This window comes from Phyllobates terribilis, unplaced genomic scaffold (genome assembly GCF_046119375.1).
Source record: "Phyllobates terribilis strain yellow unplaced genomic scaffold, ASM4611937v1 Scaffold_11__3_contigs__length_659146591, whole genome shotgun sequence".
In the NCBI taxonomy this organism is placed as follows: domain Eukaryota; kingdom Metazoa; phylum Chordata; class Amphibia; order Anura; family Dendrobatidae; genus Phyllobates; species Phyllobates terribilis.
The window spans coordinates 331,102,137-331,120,501 of record NW_027362771.1 but is presented as its reverse complement, the minus strand read 5'-3'; the positions used below and the strand labels follow the sequence as shown (position 1 = coordinate 331,120,501).

General features: G+C 46.0%; 1 protein-coding gene across 1 annotated transcript in view; it reads left to right on the top strand.

Annotated features, from left to right (window-relative positions):
- CRABP1 (cellular retinoic acid binding protein 1) overlaps window positions 1-12,136 on the top strand; it is a 78,745-nt gene extending 66,609 nt beyond the window's left edge. Inside the window, exon 4 of the mRNA XM_073650776.1 lies at window positions 9,515-12,136. Coding sequence (XP_073506877.1) covers window positions 9,515-9,565 — 51 coding nt within the window. The 3' untranslated portion in view covers window positions 9,566-12,136. The remainder of the gene's footprint in view (window positions 1-9,514) is intronic.
- The last annotated feature ends 6,229 nt before the right edge of the window (window positions 12,137-18,365 follow it).

Genomic DNA, 18,365 nt, shown 5'->3' with positions numbered 1-18,365 from the left:
TACTGGGGTTCCCAAAAGGTGGTGGACATCCAAAAGTGGGGATCTAGAGCCACATCTGTGGGGCGTTCTAGAGCCCACGAGGGGTCTGAGTTGCTGCCAAAGGTCCCGCCCAATAGCATAGTATGTTGGAGATGTCACACCCCAGGTCACATAGCCGCCCGTTGCCCCATGACCAATGAACCAATGGACTGCAGAACAGGACAGCGCTGCTCGTACTTTGCATATCCTGTCCCTCAACCAGGCGAGTAACTGCTCTGTTAAACTCGGTGAGTTTGGTAACCCTAGTAAGGGAAACAATTCCTCATTGCCTGGTTCCAGGGAAAAAGGTCGGCGTTCATTGTATCCATAGGGATGCTAAGGACTACCCTGTGGCCCGAGTGGTCATAGACACAAACTGTGGCGCCAAGTCCCATGAGGTGGGCGTAGTCAAGGACCTGTTGCACCCTGTTATAATAGGACTGGACTTTGCCTTGTTTTGGGCCTTGTGGGAGAAAGGGAGGAAGCCAGGTTGTCTGGGTGACCAGGTCGCTCCTAAAGAAACCTCATCGCAGGTCGCCGCCGCCGGGTTTCCTTTTTGTGTGCTTGTTGGAGATGAGGATGAGGCAGCTTTCCCGGAGGCCAACATCCCTGAGCTGATGGTGTCCGGGGGGAACTTTGGAACAGCCCAGCTCAGAGACTTGACCCTAAAAGGGGCGTTTGATAATGTCACTGTCCTGAATGGTGTTGCTCAGGAGCCGGGGGCTGACACCCGATATCCGCACTTTGCTGTAAATGGCCGTACAGACGCAGGGTGTTAGATGTGGTCATCTGGGGGTAGAGAAAACCCAGGAAAGGATCCTCTAGAGGTTCTATTGGCCTGGTTGTCACCGAGAAATTGTACATTTTTGTAGGTCATGTCCCACCTGCCAACTGACCACCCCGGTGGCCCACTTCTGTAGCCCCTTAGTGCCGTAGCCAATCATTGAGGTGCCATTTGATCGCATAGCTATGGATCTAGTGGAACCCCTGGTCAAATCCGCCAGAGGACATCAGTATATCCTGGTGGTACTGAACTATGCTACACGGTATCCGGAGGCCGTGCCACTACGTAACTTCTCTGCCAAATGTATAGCCCGGGAGAGTTTTCTACATCTTCTGTATAACGGGGTTGCCTAAGGAGATCCTAACAGACCAAGGGATCCCATTTATGTCAAAGGTGATGAGGGAGTTGTGCAAAACCCTGCAAATCACACAACTCAGGACCTCAGTCTACCACCCCCAGACAGATGGCTTAGTGGAGAGGTTTAATAACCTTGAAGACAATGTTAAAGAAGGTCGTAGAGAAAGACGGCCGGGACTGGGACTGTCTACTGCCGTACCTTCTGTTTTCCATTAAAGAAGTCCCACAGGCCTCTACTGGATTCTCCCTGTTCGAGCTGTTATATGGCCGCCACCCCCGCAGACTCTTGGACGTAGCAAAGGAGACCTGGGAGGCGGAGTCTACACCCTACAGGTGTGTAATCGAATATGTGGCCCAGATGCAAGAGAGGATTGCAAAGGTGATGCCCATTGTGAAGGAACACCTCCTCAAAGCACAAGACGCACAGTCGAGGGTGTACAATAGATCAGCGAGGGTGAGACACTTCAACCCTGGGGATTGGATACCAGAGGTGGTACCTACAGTGGAGAGCAAATTCCTGGCCAAGTGGCAGGGCCCCTATGAAGTGGTTGAAAAGGTTGGCGATGTCAAATATAGGGTACACCAACCAGGGAGAAGGAAGCCCTACCAGGTGTACCAGGTCAACCTCATTAAGCCATGGTGAGACAGGGAGCTTGTGGAAGCTCCATGATTGGTGGCAAACACTGAAACTGACATGGAGAAAGTCAAGGTGGCAGAGTTGCTGTCACGTGCCCAGAAGCAACAATGCCGAGAGTTGCTGCAGCGGAACAGAGACCTGTTCTCGGATCTACCGGGTTGTACTCAGGTCATAGAGCATAAAGTGCTTACGGAGCCTCATGTCCAAGTGAATATGAAGCCATATCGGATTCCTGAAGCCCGCCGAGAGGTATTCTCGAAGGAGGTGAAGTGCATGCTGAATATGGGGGTCATCGAAGAGTCCTAGAGTGGCTGGTCCAGTCCCATAGTCTTAGTGCCGAAACCAGATGGAGGTTCTGCATTGACTATTGGAAACTGAATGAGGTCTCTAAGTTTGATTCGTACCCAATGCCCAGGGTAGATGAACTAATTGAAAGGCTAGGGCCGGCCAGGTACATTACCATCCTTGACCTCACAAAAGGGTATTGGCAGATTCCTATGTCCCAAGAGGCCAAGGAGAAGACGGCCTTTTCAACGCCAGATGGATGTTTCCAATACACCAGGATGCCGTTTGGGTTGGAAGGAGCACCAGCTACCTTCCAGAGAGCCATAGACCGGATCCTAGCTCCCCCCAGGAAGTATGCAGTGGCCTACCAGGATGATGTCGTGATCTACAGCCAGGATTGGGGCAACCATTTGAGCAAAGTCCAGGCCATATTCGATACTCTATGACAGGCGGGGTTTTCCATCAACCCAAAGAAATGTGCCATGGGCATGGAGGAGGCCAGATATTTAGGCTATGTCATAGGTAGAGGCGTGATAAAGCCCCAAATAAATAAAATTGACGCGATCCGGTTTGGCCACAACCTCTCTCAAAAAAGCAGGTCAGAACGTTCCTGGACATCGTGGGCTACTACCGCCGGTTCATCCCTAACTTCGCCATGATAGTCACCCCTTTGACAGACCTCCTTAAAAGGACAAAGGGGAGAAGAGAAGAGAAGTGATTGCAGAGCAACAGCTCTGGCATTATTCAAGCTCTTTTTATCTTTATACAGTATTTCTATCGACAGTGGCAATATCTAGAGGGGTGGAAAACATAATGGCGCAGATTCATTAAGACTGGGGTTTTATACTCCTAATGAGCGGTGTGCTAGGCCCTTATTCACAATTATGTCATTTGACATATGGTAAGATTTTAATGCTACACGTTAGGACCATCCCGAATAGAGTCACCTTGACATAGTGGGATGGCTTTTAGTTTTTTTTAATCAAAATTATGTTAACTAAGTACTTTATGTTATTTTCATGCACTATTGCTCTTTATTTACTGCAGGGTATTTGCTTATTTTGTTTTTATCTTAGGTTAAACCACAATATAGCCCTTATCTGTTTAGTTTCAGGACTCACTGCAGTCATTTAAATGCAGTTATTTAAATCCTATAAATAATGGAATGTAAAAAAAAATCTTTACAGGTATTTTGGGGGCTTCAGATAAAAGTATATAAGTATATTATGAAATGGATATCATTAACTGCATTCACTGCTATAGATAACATTGACATGAAAAATGATTTTAACATATGGTATGCTAGAGTTTACCTAAAGTTAAAGAAGTTGAAGCCAGGTATTGTTGTGTTTCTTTAAATAGCATGTATACACTATTAAAGCAATAGCTTTAGTCCGGCAACTTACACTTTCTTGTGGTCTATTCACTTAGCTACTGCATCACAGTTGCTCACACACAGACACTTATCTACAATATGGTAATTCTCTTCACACTTAAGGCCCCGTCACACTAAGCGACGCTGCAGCGATCCCGACAACGATATGACCTTTCAGGGATCGTTGCTGCGTCGCTATGTGGTCGCTGGTGAGATGTCAAACAGTCAGATCTTCCCAACAACGCAGCAACGATGCGGCGACCCGTAACGATCTGTATAACGAAGCATGCCTATGTGTTTCTGTGTCTGAGTCGTCAACAAGGTCGTTGGTAAGGTGTCAAACACACCGATGCATGCTACCCAGCGGGACCTCAACGATCAAAGAAATGTCCAGACCATTCCGACACGACCAGCGATCTCACAGCAGGGGCCTGGTCGCTGCTAAGTGTCAAAAGTAGCGAGATCGCTACTGAGGTCGCTGTTGCGTCACAAAACTTGTGACTCAGCAGCAATCTCGCTAGCGATTAGTGTGACAGGGCCTTTAGGACTTAGCACTCAGACTATATTTGTATGACAATCCTCACAGTCTCTATGCCACTCCGGTGCAGTGGCAACTCTTCTCTTATGGTGGCTAATCTTAGCGCTGTCAGCGGATACATTCTTCAATCAAAGGAATAAGCATCTATGCTCCCCTCTGTGGTGGCACTTTTCTCCCGCTCTCTAAAATGGTGGCTCTCTCACCCAGGTGTGATAAACTCTCTTATGGGAAAGTCTATATTAACTGCAGTGCAGGATGGAGAGTTTTACATTTTTTTTCCTTCCTAGTCCTTTGGCATGCACATCAATTAGCTTTATATCTTAAAGAAAATGTTAGTTGTGCCTTTTTCCTGATTCAGCCTGCAGCTTGCCTGTAAAAATCCTTCTCATCCTTCTCATCTCGCCATCAAAACAACACAGGAGAAACTATTATTCTGTATACATTCAGAGGGTGTGGGAATACATGCTAATGGTAAGTCCACACTCCCCATGACTCAGCATTTCACATCACAGCTTAGTTTGTTAACTCTTTATGCTGTGGAGTCATCTCTTCAGCCATGATTTATGCTACTCAATGCCACCTTGGCTAGGCAATTAAGACTAAGGGCATGGCTTTAGTACAGTCCTGGACATTTGAACAGGTAACAGCAGTGGTTCACAGAGCAACAATATGTAATATTCATAAGAGTGTAGCAAGCCCATTTTCAAACCTCTTACAATCTTTATTCCATCATGAATTTTCATACCTCTTAATATTTCAGACCTCCTACTTTGAGTCTCAGACTTTTTTAGTTACAATCATACTACAGTTGATATGAGGAGACTGCAGTACTGGAGTGAGTAGAGACTATCAGTGAAATTAATTTTGAGCACCCACACTACTGATACTGTACATGCCAACCCAGATCTAACCCAGATTTTTTATGTCCATGTCCATAATATCCTTGTCAATAGTAAGCTTTTAGTCAAACTACATAATTAGAATTTTCAGAATTATCTGAAAATGTTCAGCTCTCAGGCCATGCTGTTAGTAAGACCTAATACACACATCAGCAATTGTTTTCTTGTCTACAAAAAAAACGGACTATTTTCCATCAGTGTGCCGCTTCGTTTTATATGCTTACTTCACATGTTTAAATGGGAGTGTCAGAACTAGCTCAATGTGCCCAGCTGATTACAACAGTTATTTAATTTCTGTGGAGAGTAACAGTGCATCGTTATCTTCCCCAAACTAAGAAGTGAGACGTTCCATCATGATGTAGGTTGAACTCATAAAAAGGAAATAAGGGTTCATACACTGGGCTCCAAGATAATAACGAGAACAAAAATAATGTGCATCTTCAAATAGTCAATTATATTAATGGTCAACAGTATTAATTCATTGTCCATAGGAGCTGATTTATAGGGTGTGAGTAGTGCAAGGGTAACCTGCAGAGCTCCAAAACTGTGCACACTGCACGTAGTTAAGGTAAAGGCCCATTTAGACTAGTCAATAATTAATAACAAACATTCGATAGAAAGCTCATTTGCCAATTATCAACTTGTGTAAACATGCCGACAATCCCTGGACAAATAAAATGCGCTACAATCAAGAAGATAAATGTTCTTATGTCCAAGTTAGAAACTTGGACTTTCCAATAGAACTGTTCCTGCTTTGGTGGACTGGGCCCAGGCATATTTAATCAAGAAATGCATCGCATGTTAAACTACATTTTTCAGTGGGCCTCTTTCCCTGGCATTATTTGCATATTTGATGAGATTAATTTTAAGAGAAAGAAGGCCGAAATATGTGTTAACATATTTTCTGATAAAAGAGTTTACTTTATTATACTAATGAGTCTATGTAGAAGTGACAGAGTAAAAAGTGCTATATCTGGCACCCATTGTTGTATATGACAGAGGAATCATTAAATGACATCGTACACAGGCTGCATTGACACTCAGCGATACTAATGCACCTCATTAGTATATACTGATGAGCTGGCCAGACACAGAGGTCAATAAGAACATCATATTAACACAAGAAGGTCTTTGTTTCCTGACCAAACTCTCATTAACATTATCCATATACAAAGAGGTCATTGTGCTTTTGCTCATTAAAACCCTAGTGCGAAAAACTGTTTTTCCCCTAAAATTGCCAATATTAACTTTTTTTCCCTAATTATAAAATTCACTTTCACATCTTTTACCCATCACCAGACCTGACTCACTTGCACTTCTGCCAAAAGTCACCCAACTTTTTGCCCTCAGAAAAGACTTCTAGGATTAAGTAAATTGTCAATGTGAGAAGGGAACATTATACTATTTCACCATACCCGTCACTCATTTGTTTCAGATCACGCTCAAAAAAGACCATAAAGCTGACTGGAGAGTGTAACTAAAGAGTGTTTTTTGGCAGGGTTTGTGGTCCTTCTCTAATAAAAACAGTGGCTCTTAACTTTCACTTCTTAAAGCAGATCCAGGTCAGCATAACTAGGACAACATATTTTGGTGAACAATCTGCTTTAATTAGGAAGAGCCACTATTTTTCCAAGATAAAGAAAAACTGCATTGGTGATCTCTAGCTCTATGGTTTGCTCAATAACCCATATCTAAGCTTGTGACATGGATAGAGAGATTTAGGCAAACTAGGTGTATTACTGTTTTGGCCTTAATGGGAACCTTACAAATAATACTGTGATGCTAAGTCACTTTTCACGGCCAAGCCGTGAGATGGGATAGTCAAGGAGTCCGAAGTCAAAAGCCAGGAGGGTACGTCATAAACAGAAGGAAGAGACAAAGGCGTAGTCAGGTAACATTCTGTTGGTCAGAATACCAGGAGGATTGCGGATCAGAGCAGAAGGGGTTAAACAGATAGATGGTCAGAACAAGGTCCAAGGTCAGGCAACAGAAGATCAGTACACAGAATACAAGGCACAGAGACAAACCTCAAACAAGCTCAATGTATGTCTGGCAGAGGTGTGGGAGAAACAGCCCAGTTAAGTAGCCTGGCAATCACCTGGGATAATGAACACCTGGAGATAGCCAGCGCCTTCCAGTCACATATGGTATGGCCGAGCTGTCAATAAACACACTGACAGCTCAGCACGCCCCTGTACCAGATTGAACAGCTGAGCTGTCAGTAACTACATCCCAGACACACTGAGGGGTGGAACCGTGACAAATACCTAGTTGAATTTATTATAGTAATATTATTCATTTATGGTGTCCGCTGCATTTTTGTAAGACATCATGATGGACTGCCCAATGTTTATGCAGCTCACATCAAGCACCACTCCAACATATTTTTTTAATTTTACCGCTGGAGTGGTGCTTCTAATCTATGGTCCCTGACCCTACTCACCTGCCGCCGTCTTCACCTTTAATTGTTGCCGCTCCCGATGGTCTCCAGCAGTTTATGACCTGCTGAATCGCTCCAGTTTTTCATGGGGTGAGCCGGAGGTCACAACTTGATACAAGTCAATGAGAGCCTCATTCTGGCCAGTCAGAAGTTACAGGCACAAGATTGCGCCACGGGACCGGAGCGGCGCCGAAAAAAGGTGAAGACTCCAGAGGGTGAGTGTAAGACTGGGGGCAGGGACCTTGCTTTAGAAGCACTGAAAAAAACAAAACGTTGGAGTGGTGCTTTAACACAGAGGTCCCCAACCGCCGGTCCGCGGACCAGGACCGGGCCGTTGGGGTTTTTCAGCCGGTCCGCGGGGAGAGGGGGCCCCTCCAGCCTCCAGCAGGGCCGCCATCAGGGCATGACTGCCCTGACTCCAGTATGGGGCCCGGCCGGTAGGAGCCCCCTCGGAGCCCCCCTCTTGTGCGTCTCTCTCCTCATGGGGCCCCCGGCCGCATGCTAAGCGCCGGGTCCGGGACATCTTAGCGCTGCGCTGCTGCGGCAGCACCTTCATGATTCCCCTGACTTCCGGTCATGTGACGGCGCCGTCACATGGCCGGAAGTCAGGAGAACCTGGTGTCAGCGATTTGGACTAGCGCCAGGATTCTGCAGGGATCGCATGGGGGTAAGTATAACAAGTTTTATTTTTTTTTAAATACAATTAACTAGGAGTGGGGGGAATGGGAGATGCACATGGGGGGAGGGGAGAGATGAGAGATGCACATGGGGGAGGGGAGAGATGAGAGATCCACATGGGGGGGAGGGGAGAAATGAGAGATGCACATGGGGGAGGGGAGAGATGAGAGATCCACATGGGGGGGAGGGGAGAGATGAGAGATGCACATGGGGGAGGGGAGAGATGAGAGATCCACATGGGGGGGAGGGGAGAGATGAGAGATGCACATGGGAGGGAGGGGAGAGATGAGAGATGCACATGGGGGGAGGGGAGAGATGAGAGATGCACATGGGAGGGAGGGGAGAGATGAGAGATGCACGGGGGGGTGAGAGATGCACGGGGGGGGTGAGAGATGCACGGGGGGAATGAGAGATGCACGGGGGGTGGATGAGAGATGCACGGGGGGTGGATGAGAGATGCACGGGGGGTGGATGAGAGATGCACGGGGGGTGAGAGATGCACGGGGGGGATGAGAGATGCACGGAGGGGATGAGAGATGCACGGAGGGGATGAGAGATGCACGGGGGTGGATGAGAGATGCACGGAGGGGGATGAGAGATGCACGGAGGGGGATGAGAGATGCACGGGGGTGAGCTGCACATGGGGGGGTGAGAGATGCACATGGGGGGGTTATGTTTACATAACTTTGTTGCCTTATGAAGGGCGGGGGGGGCCCCCAAAAATTTCTTGCACAGGGGCCCACTACAGTCTGTGTCCGCCCCTGGGATGAAGTAAATGCAGCTGAACAGCAGCTGTCAGGACAGCTGCCCTGTCCTGCTGCAGGGCGTGATGGGGCCTCAGTGATGCGGCTCCTGGCACAGCACATTATGTGGGGCTCCTGGCATAGCTCCTGGCGGGGACCTGGTCTACACTATATGATAAGTATGCACTAAACTCCAAATCCCTCCATTACCCCGCCCCCATATGACCAAAGCCCCGCCCACCCCACCCCCTCCTTGCTGGGCCATGGAAAAATGATCTTGCTTCAAGTCGGTCCCTGGTGCAAAAAAGGTTGGGGACCACTGCTTTAACACATTTTTTACAGTCTTTCTAGTCTCATATAATGCTTTATTCATTAAGGGGGTCTTGCTATGATGGTACATACTTATTACAATGTATGGAGTCTCATAGCACAGGCTTTATTTTTAAAAGGGATCATCTTATGAATCAGGGTAGCAGTGTTGCTGCAAATATTTTATTTATTTTACTCACTTATATAGTGCCATTAACTCAGCAGTGCTGTACAGACATCATCACTGTCCCCATTGGGGCTCACTATCTAAATTCCCTATCAGTGTGTTTTTGGCATGTGGGAACCTCTGTATTGTAAACATTGCAAACCTAAATTAGCCAAGTACCGTATATATATATTTTTTCATGTAGAAAATGTTTTTCTTGAATGGAATTTTTTTCACTGAGTCTTTGGCAATAATTGAAACTAACTGAATTGTTCCCTTTTACAGGTCTTTGGCGCTGATGATGTAGTTTGCACAAGGATATATGTGAGAGCTTGAGACGCAAATTTGTCTGGGCTCTTAAAATCTTCCTGTGTCCTTTCAGCAACAAACGGATCATTCTCTTACCACACATAACCCGTTGTACATATTAAGGTTTTCAATTGTGTTGTCATCCGCTAGTAAAATCAGATTGCGTTCTTACTAAATGCAGTTATCAATAAATGGTATGCATCTCCAAAGATGTTAGAGGTGATCATAGCATTCTGGACTGGTGCTATCTAATTCTATAGATCCTGCCAAGCACTTCTGCTTTACTTGTACTATTATGTGCTACCAGGAGTCATGACGTAATAGTGATTCCACTTCTATTCATTTCTAGATTAGCCTTATAGAAAGCCCTATGATTTGATATATTTCAGTTTTATGTGCTATTTTATACTCATTAGGCACTTGAATAACTATAGAGAAATAATTGACGTATACCATACATCCCTAATGCACAAGGCAAAAAAATAAATAAGCATACCTTTCATAATATATAGCACCTTGAAGACATGGAACAAGAATTAAAACTACGGTACCATTTATAAAATACAACCATTTAAAATGGTGAAAAATGCCTTAATGACGTATGTCTATGTGACCAAACTTAAAGTTGTCAGACAGTATTCTCGAAATGTACCAAGGTATTAGAGGTTCATTCATTATTATGGCATCTTTTGTTTTTATTAACAATGTCTATGTGCCTGTATCCACAGTGTTTAAATTGATGATCATTTTTATTAGATACACATATTTTCATATGATTAAATGCATTTTATACCTATTAGTTAATTTTGATAACCCAGTGTTTGCAGGTTGTCTTTGTTGTGTAAAATACTTGCCTTTGTTCACAAGAAGTAATTCTGAGCCACAAGGTAGGCAGCAGAATGAATATACAGGAATCACATATACCACTTATTTTACATTTAGGACCTGCTATGTAGGGTTGGCTTCAGTTTGTAATGATCGGTTCCCGGTTTCCACTCTTTCAAATGTTTATTATAATCAATAGATCTTATAAATAAGGCTAGGTTCACACCAGCAGTCAAAGTTTCTTTAAAAGGGTCCTCCTAGAATGTAATAAAACTGCCTTCTCACATAATTCAAATGTCAGCCCATCCTAGTCATGTGTCAGGACAGGCTGCAGTCTGATAAAACTGCTCCTGAGACCTGTGTCTCAACTGGCAAGAGCTGTATCATAAGCACACCTACTGGTGAGCTGCCGAAGCAGGGCTATAACAGAAGAAGATATATAGTCCTCTGCTGACTGAGCACGTTGGACTGAGGATGGAAAAAAATCCTTTATGCTCAGTCAGCCATGAAGAGAAGTTACATTTCTTCTACTGTCAAACAATTCTCCAACTGCAGCTCCACTATGCGTTCTTATGATACAGCTCCTGTCAGTTGAGACGCAGGTTTCAAGAGCTGTGTTTCTTAAGACTGCAGAACGTCCTAACACGTAACTAGAATGGGCTACAGCTTGATTCATGTCATGGGGCCTATTTTACTCTACTCTTGGAGAACCCAAGAAAGGAATAGAAAAATATCTCATGAGGCAACAGATTCATTCCATGACGAATAGAGCCATGGATTCAGTATGATTTCTGTTAGGGTGTCTGTCATTATCATGGAAAAAATACTGCAACATGCTGAGCTGTTTCTTCCTAATGCAAGTGTAAACCTAGCCAAAGATAGATGTTTCAAACTACCAAAAGTTTTTTATAAAAGTCACATGAAAAATGTAGTTTCTTGTAGTTTACTATTGTCAATGCTTGAAGAATCTGGTCTCAAGTATATGGTAACCAAACTACTATGACAACCCTTCCACATCTGTGCTCAGAACTAGTTAAGTCTTGTCATTTTTTAAGTATTTATTATTAGCCATGACAGCCTTGAAGAATCTCTTGTGAAACAGATCTCAGTAAACCTTGATAGATCCTATTGACTTATAATGTGTCCTTAAGCTTCTTTTACTTTTTATGGCAAGAATAATCCTGCAGATTATACTTGCCATCAAAAACCTGATATAAGTACACATTTTTTGTTTTCATGTGTAATAAAGGACCTTTATATAATGCTTTTGGTAAAATAAAAGTATAGAATTCTAGTGGCAAACACTCAGGTATGTTTATTGTACATATAACACCATTAGTATTCTTCTGTTTCATTAAATCAAGGCATTTCTTCTCTGTCTGCATGAAAATGTAAACTAAAGTTATTGGTACGTTGGAACTTCTCAAATATAAAATTTTGGTATAAACTGATTTTATACATTGCCCTAAATGGAAATAAATATAGAAATATTGAAAAGTTATTGAATTGTTGTGGAAGAGGCCATTGGACATCATAAAAAGAAATGATGCATTTACTTTTCTGAATAGATTATGTTACATTCTTCTTAACAATATACATTAAAGAGGATGGTTCACTAGTTTGAGCATCAAAAAACGATGACATCATGGAATAGTGGCGACAGAGCTCAATAAAACGTAGGTTTTATTTTTTAATTTCTCCTCTCCATTGCATAGATATTGGTATTCCCATCTCTAAGATCCTATCCCAATATGTAGTAGGTGTAATAATAATATTAGCAAATACATCCAATTAGAAATGTAGTATAGTTTTTCTGATTCGCTATATCTCTTTCCACATGTGCAGACATTGCAGGACCTTATGTATCCATGGTTGCGATCATTAGCAACTAGCTAGCTAACTGTAACTATATCAGTGGTCGTAACCATGGATACCTAAGGTCCTCCAGTGCCTACTCATAAGGAAAGAGACACATTGAATCAGAAAAACTATACTACATTTCTAATTGGAAATATTTGCGAATATTATTATTATTACACCTACTACATAATGGGATAGGATCTTGGAGATGGGAATACCCCTATAAGTCCAGGTAAGTACTATGACAGAATTTTGTCTGGGGGCGTGTTCTTCTTCTCCTGTATGACATTGACCAATCATAAGCAGGCAGTAATATACAGGGTAAAAAAGAACACTCCCACAATAGCTTAGAACAGGTTTTCTCCTGTCTGAGACACTTGATGACAGGCAGCCTTGCTCTCTGTAAGGTGGCTCTGTCAGTGGTCGCCTGGCAGCTCTAAAATTGCTACCACGAACAGGCTTGGCCCAAGCTCCTCCATTTCGGGGAGCCCTGGGGTTGCCCTGGACTTACTCTTTAACCCCTATACAGGGGATCTGGACTTACAAAGAGGTCCCAGGGCAAAGGCCACAGAGTCAGCTGCTGTTTGGTGGTGCAAGTTGGCAAGAAGGATTGTCAGATAGCCGGGTCAAAACCAAGAGGGTAGCAAAGGTACAAAATCATCAGGCAGGAGAAACATCAATAAGCAAGCCGAGTTCAAAACAGGAAAGCACAAATACAACACAGGAGCAGAATCCACAGACCTAAACCAGGGAAGCACAAAGCTATATCTGGCAGCTTCCAGCAGTAAGCTGGAGGCTTAAGTAAGGTGTGCTGCTCTCTAATTGGCTGGAGCATGGAGATGATAACTCCAGCTGCACAGCACACATTCCCATGCTGCCAGACTGGACAGCACTGCATGTCTCAGCCACCCAAATCTAAGTGGCTGGACAGAGCCTGTAACGTCCAGGCTTCTGTTTCTAACGTCTCTTCAGTCCACTAGCGCCACCACAGAAGAATGAAGGAGCCTTGCGACAACAGCAGACATCACAGGAGCAAGTCCTGGTGGTGATGTGACACTTTCTTATTTGTGATTACAAATGCCAGGAGTAGAGCAGATATTACTAATAACTTTCATCTTTCATCTCACAGCAATCAGAGGTGGGGGTGGGGCAGTGCTGTGTTCACTAGAAACACCTCTGCAGCAGCTGCTCTCCTCACACAGTACTGTCAGCTCAACCCAGGGGCGGACAAAGACTGTAGTGGGCCCCTGTGCAAGAAATTTTGGGGCAACCCCCCCTGCCCTTCATAGGGCAACAAAGTTATGCAAACATAACCCCCCCATGTGAATCTCTCACCCCCCAATGAGCAGCTCTCACCCCCCCGTGCATCTCATCCCCCCCGTGCACCTCACCCCCCCCGTGCATCTCACCCCCCCGTGCATCTCATCCCCCCCGTGCATCTCTCATCCCCCCGTGCATCTCTCATCCCCCGTGCATCTCTGATTCCCACCACTCCTAGTTAATTAATTGTATTTAAAAAAAAATAAAACTTGTTATACTTACCCCCATGCGATCCCTTCAGAATCCTGGTGCTCGTCCACGTCGCTGCCACCAGGTTCTCCTGACTTCCGGCCATGTGACGGCAATGTCACATGACCGGAAGTCAGGGGAATCATGAAGGTGCTGCCGCTGCAGCGCTGCACTGCTACACAGAGGAAAGGAGCGCTGAGATGTCCCGGTGCTTAGCGCTCAGCATGGGGCCTGGGACCCAGGGCCGGCTCCAGGTTTTTATGGGCCCCGGGCGAAAGAGTCTCAGTGGGCCCCTTTAACACATACCACGATTCATGATGCACAGATACAGAAGAGAAATATATATATAATACAATGCAAAGATTTCACTTCTTACATTACATAAGTGATTTCTATTGTAAATTCCACAATACCTCGGAAACCAGTGAATTGCTCCACACAGTATACTGGCCCCCATAAAATGCTCCATACAGGAGACTGGCCCCCATAAAATGCTCCATACAGAATACTGGCCCCCATAAAATGATCCATACAGGATACTGGTCCCCATATAACGCTCCATACAGGATACTGGCCCCCATATAATGCTCCATACAGAATACTGGCCCCCATATAATGCTCCATACAGAATACTGGCCCCCATATAACGCTCCATACAGAATACTGGCCCCCATATAATGCTCCATACAGGATACTGGCCCCCATACAATGCTCCATACAGAATACTGGCCCCCATAAAATGCTCCATACAGAATACTGGCCCCCATATAATGCTCCATACAGAATACTGGCCCCCATATAACGCTCCATACAGAATACTGGCCCCCATATAATGCTCCATACAGGATACTGGCCCCCATACAATGCTCCATACCGAATACTGGCCCCCATAAAATGCTCCATACAGAATACTGGCCCCCATATAACGCTCCATGCAGGCTGTTCCCCACACATAATGCCCCACACAGGCTGTTCCCCCCACATAATGCCCCACGCAGGCTGTTCCCCCCACATAATGCCCCATGCAGGCTGTCCCTTCAGAATCCTGGCGCTCGTCCACGTCACTGCCACCAGGTTCTCCTGACTTCCGGCCATGTGACGGCGCCGTCACATGACCGGAAGTCAGGGGAATCATGAAGGCGCTGCCGCAGCAGCGCTGCACTGCTACACAGAGGAAAGCAGCGCTGAGATGTCCCGGTGCTTAGCGATCAGCATGGGGCCTGGGACCCAGGGCCGGCTCCAGGTTTTTGTGGGCCCCGGGCGAAAGAGTCTCAGTGGGCCCCTTTAACACATACCACGATTCATGATGCACAGATACCGAAGAGAAATATATATATAATACAATGCAAAGATTTCACTTCTTACATTACATAAGTGATATCTATTGTAAATTCCACAATACCTCAGAAACCAGTGAATCGCTCCACACAGTATACTGGCCCCCATAAAATGCTCCATACAGGAGACTGGCCCCCATAAAATGCTCCATACAGAATACTGGCCCCCATAAAATGCTCCATACAGGATACTGGTCCCCATATAACGCTCCATACAGGACACTGGCCCCCATATAACGCTCCATACAGAATACTGGCTCTCATATAACGCTCCATACAGGATACTGGCCCCCATATAATGCTCCATACAGAATACTGGCCCCCATATAATGCTCCATACAGAATACTGGCCCCCATATAACGCTCCATACAGAATACTGGCCCCCATATAATGCTCCATACAGGATACTGGCCCCCATATAATGCTCCATAAAGAATACTGACCCCCATAAAATGCTCCATACAGAATACTGGCCCCCATATAACGCTCCATACGGAATACTGGCCCCCATATAACACTCCATACAGGATACTGGCCCCCATATAATGCTCCATATGGAATACTGGCCCCCATATAACGCTCCATGCAGGATACTGGCCCCCATATAACGCTCCATACAGAATACTGGCCCCCATATAACGCTCCATGCAGGATACTGGCCCCCATATAACGTTCCATGCAGGATACTGGCCCCCATATAACTCTCCATACAGAATACTGGCCCCCATATAACGCTCCATGCAGGCTGTTCCCCCCACATAATGCCCCACACAGGCTGTTCCCCCCACATAATGCCCCATGCAGGCTGTCCCCCCCATATAGGATGTCACCCCCCCTTATAATTCCCCATGCAGGATGACACCCCCCCTTCCTTATAATGCCCCATGCATGATGTCACACACATCCCCTCCCTTATAATGCCCCATGCAGGATGTCACACACACCCCCTCCCTTATAATGCCCCATGCAGGATGTCACACCCCCTCCCTTATAATGCCCCATGCAGTATGTCACACACAACCCCTCCCTTATAATGCCCCATGCAGGATGTCAAACACCCCCCTCCCTTATAATGCCCCATGCAGGATGTCACACACCCCCCTCCCTTATAATGCCCCATGCAGGATGTCACCCCCCCTCCCTTATAATGCCCCATGCAGGATGTCACACCCCCACCCCTTATAATGCCCCATGCAGGATGTCACACACCCCAACCTCACCCCCCTCCCTTATACTGCCACATGCCTCCATACAATAAAAAAAAAATCAAATACTCACCTCACGTCTCACCTGCTGCCGCTGCTCCAGACTCCAGCGTCGCGGGCCTCATCCCGCTCTGTGCTGTGACTGCTCAGGAGAGAGCGCGGTATAAAGACGTCACCGCGCCTTCTGACCTGAGACGTCACAGTGCAGCAGCCGCGGAAGATGCAGGAGGTGCTGCGGAGGCATGGGGAGGGGTAAGTATTGTGCCGGGGTTCTGAGCAAGCGGGGGGGGGAGCGGGCGCTGACACCGCTCTCCTCTCACGGGTCCCATAGCGCACGGGGTGCCCGACGGTGAGGGCCCCCCCCGCCTGCTCAGGGCCCCGGCATCTGCCCGGTTGCTGACGCCAACCCTGCGGGGGCCCCATGAGGAGACGCACAAGAGGGGGGCCCCAACGGGGCTCCGAGGAGGCCCCGACCGGCCGGGCCCCATACTGGAGTCAGGACAGTCATGCCCTGATGGCGGCCCTGCTGGATGCTGGAGGGGCCCCCTCTCCCTTAGGGCCCCCCTTCAATGAACGGGCTGCACAGGCGGTAGGTCTGCCCCTGGCTCAACCCTTCCCCCACACTGACTTCACTTACATGAAAGCTGAAAGGTATCACAATCTCTGCTATACTTTCAGCACTTGAGCAAAAGAAATGTGACAAGTGAGGAGAGCAGAATGTTATTGCATGTCTCATACATAAAAAAAAGCTTGTTCTAAGTTATTGCCTGTTCTAAGCCTGTTCTTTTTTATCCTGTATGTTGCTGTTTTCTTTTAATTAGTTAGGCTATGTGCCCAAGATGCAGAAATGTTGCATATTTTTTCCGCTTCTCCCTGGCAGGAAAAACGCATGCGGATTGTACATGCGGTTTTTACATGCGTTTTTCCCGCCAGGTAGAAGCGTTTGTCAAGCGTTTTTACATGCATTTCTGCATGCGGGTTATCAAGCGCTTTCCAAGCGATTTTAGCATCACTTGGAAAAGTGCTTGACAACTTGGTCACACTATATAAATCCATGCAACCGGCATGGATTTATAGTAGTGTGACCAAGTTAGTTAAAAAAAAAAAAGAATAAGAATGGTAAAAAATAAAAAAAAAAGATTATACTTACCTTCCGATGTCCTCCCGGTGTTTTCTCGGCTGCGTCCGGTGTCTTGGGCGGCTCGTGGTGTTGTGAAGGACCTGCGGTGATGTCATTGAGTCATGTGACAGGTCACATGACTCAATGACGTCATGGCTGGTCCTTCACAACACCGCGACCCATACAGCAGACCAGACGAAGGGGAGAAAACACCGGGAGGACATCGGAAGGTAAGTATAATCTTTTTTTTTTATTTTAAATTATTTTTTTAACAGGTTCTATGGTACCCAGGTCTGGATGAGAGTCTCCTCTCCTCCAGACCTGGGTACCATCCGCACATTGAACCGTGTGATATCTGCATGTACAGATGCAGTGATGCGGATGTCATGCGGTCCAAAGCAAGTCAATGGCGGCGATTACGCTGCGTGTCCGCAAAATTTTTCCGCAATGATAATCCGCAGCGGAAATTTCCGCAGCATGTGCACAGCACATGCGGATTATCATTGGGGACCATGGGGCACGTATTACCAAGCATTTTTTAAGCGTTTTCGCTGCGGAAATTCCGTGGCAAAAACGCTTGAAAAACGCATAGTGGGCACGCAGCCTTAACATCATACAGAGCAAGAAGTGCATGACCCCAGTAATTCCCCTTGGACTATACTCAGCTCTGCAGCAATTATACCATGATGTGGCCAGTTTAACATGCACAAACTGGCCACAGGGTCTTCTAAGCAAATTTCTTACTGACTGTCACCATGCTGAGTACAACCAACAGAAGAGACTCTTTCTCAGATAGAGTGTTCAAAATATTCTGAACATGTGAACCTAGGCTGCATTTCATAAGGACACAGTCTGTATTTGATTCATTACTACAGAAGGGACTGCAATGCCATTGCACCACTCCTTCAATGCCCTTACCTTCTGCAGTGTTTTCGTATTGTGTACTGTGCCTTTGATCAGTGTCTCATTA